General features: G+C 42.1%; 1 protein-coding gene across 1 annotated transcript; it reads right to left on the reverse strand.

Moving 5' to 3' along the window:
• Positions 1-276: 276 nt before the first annotated feature.
• On the reverse strand, positions 277-879 carry LOC110034701 (probable polygalacturonase; the record flags this gene model as incomplete). Its single annotated transcript, XM_020738945.1, has 1 exon — positions 277-879. A coding segment is annotated over exon 1 (507 nt), but the record flags the coding sequence as incomplete, so codon positions are not given.
• Between the last annotated feature and the right edge of the window lie 79 nt (positions 880-958).

Consider the following 958-nt stretch of genomic DNA (forward strand, 5'->3'; position numbering starts at 1 on the left):
CTCTTTCGTATATTGAAGATATAATACAACCGTTGCTCTTAGGATTTTTCATTTTATAAAAGGAAATAGATACAACGCAAATCAAATCTTTCTAACGAGAAATCGACAGTTAATTTCCTAACATATGAATATTTTTCGATTACCTATTCAAATCTTTCTAACGACAAATCTGACTGATATCTTCTGTATCACCAACAACACATATCTTCGATTTCTCTTTCCACTTCCCTTGCAGGTACTCAAAATAATAGAAATAAAAATATATATATGTATAACCCTGCTTGCCTGAATCCCTAGAATAATTGCACCTTCCGCGAGAAAAAGCGTCATGTGACTGGTGAGATTGAACGGAGCAGTGAGCCACCGCCCTGCTGGCACGTTCAGCTGCCCTCCACCTTTTCCTCTAAGCCGCGCGATCGCTGCAACGGCGCTCGCAAAAGCCTCCGTGTTAAGCGTCTGGCCATCTCCCACCGCCCCAAAATCCAATAGATTCAACACCGTTGGCCGCAACCTCGGCAACAATCCCTCCACAGTTGCCGTCGCGCGGCCGAATAGCCAGATCCCATCGATGGAGCTCTTTTGCCACACCAAAAGAGATCCCAACACGATTATCCACATCGCTGAGAAGACAGTAAAAGGGTACGAAAGTGTCGCCGGAAGCCATCGCCGGTTTTGGAAGAAGTGTAAGCGGGCACAAGGAGGTGAGATCTCCACCATTTTAGTCGATTTAGGAGAAGTAACAGATTCTGGAATGTAATACTTAATTGAACTTCCTACTAACATCTGCAAGTATTTCGGAGAAGACCGAAATCTGCCTGAAGGATGGAGTCGGGTTTTTGCCTATTCCAGTTGAAGAAATTTTTCAAAAGAAAGCAGCGGGATGTGGAGGATTTGTAAGAAAAATGCTGGTTAGGTAAGGTTTATTTATAATAAAAAAATATTTTAATATATATATATA

Source organism: Phalaenopsis equestris, unplaced genomic scaffold (genome assembly GCF_001263595.1).
Source record: "Phalaenopsis equestris unplaced genomic scaffold, ASM126359v1 Scaffold192384, whole genome shotgun sequence".
NCBI classification, from domain to species: domain Eukaryota; kingdom Viridiplantae; phylum Streptophyta; class Magnoliopsida; order Asparagales; family Orchidaceae; genus Phalaenopsis; species Phalaenopsis equestris.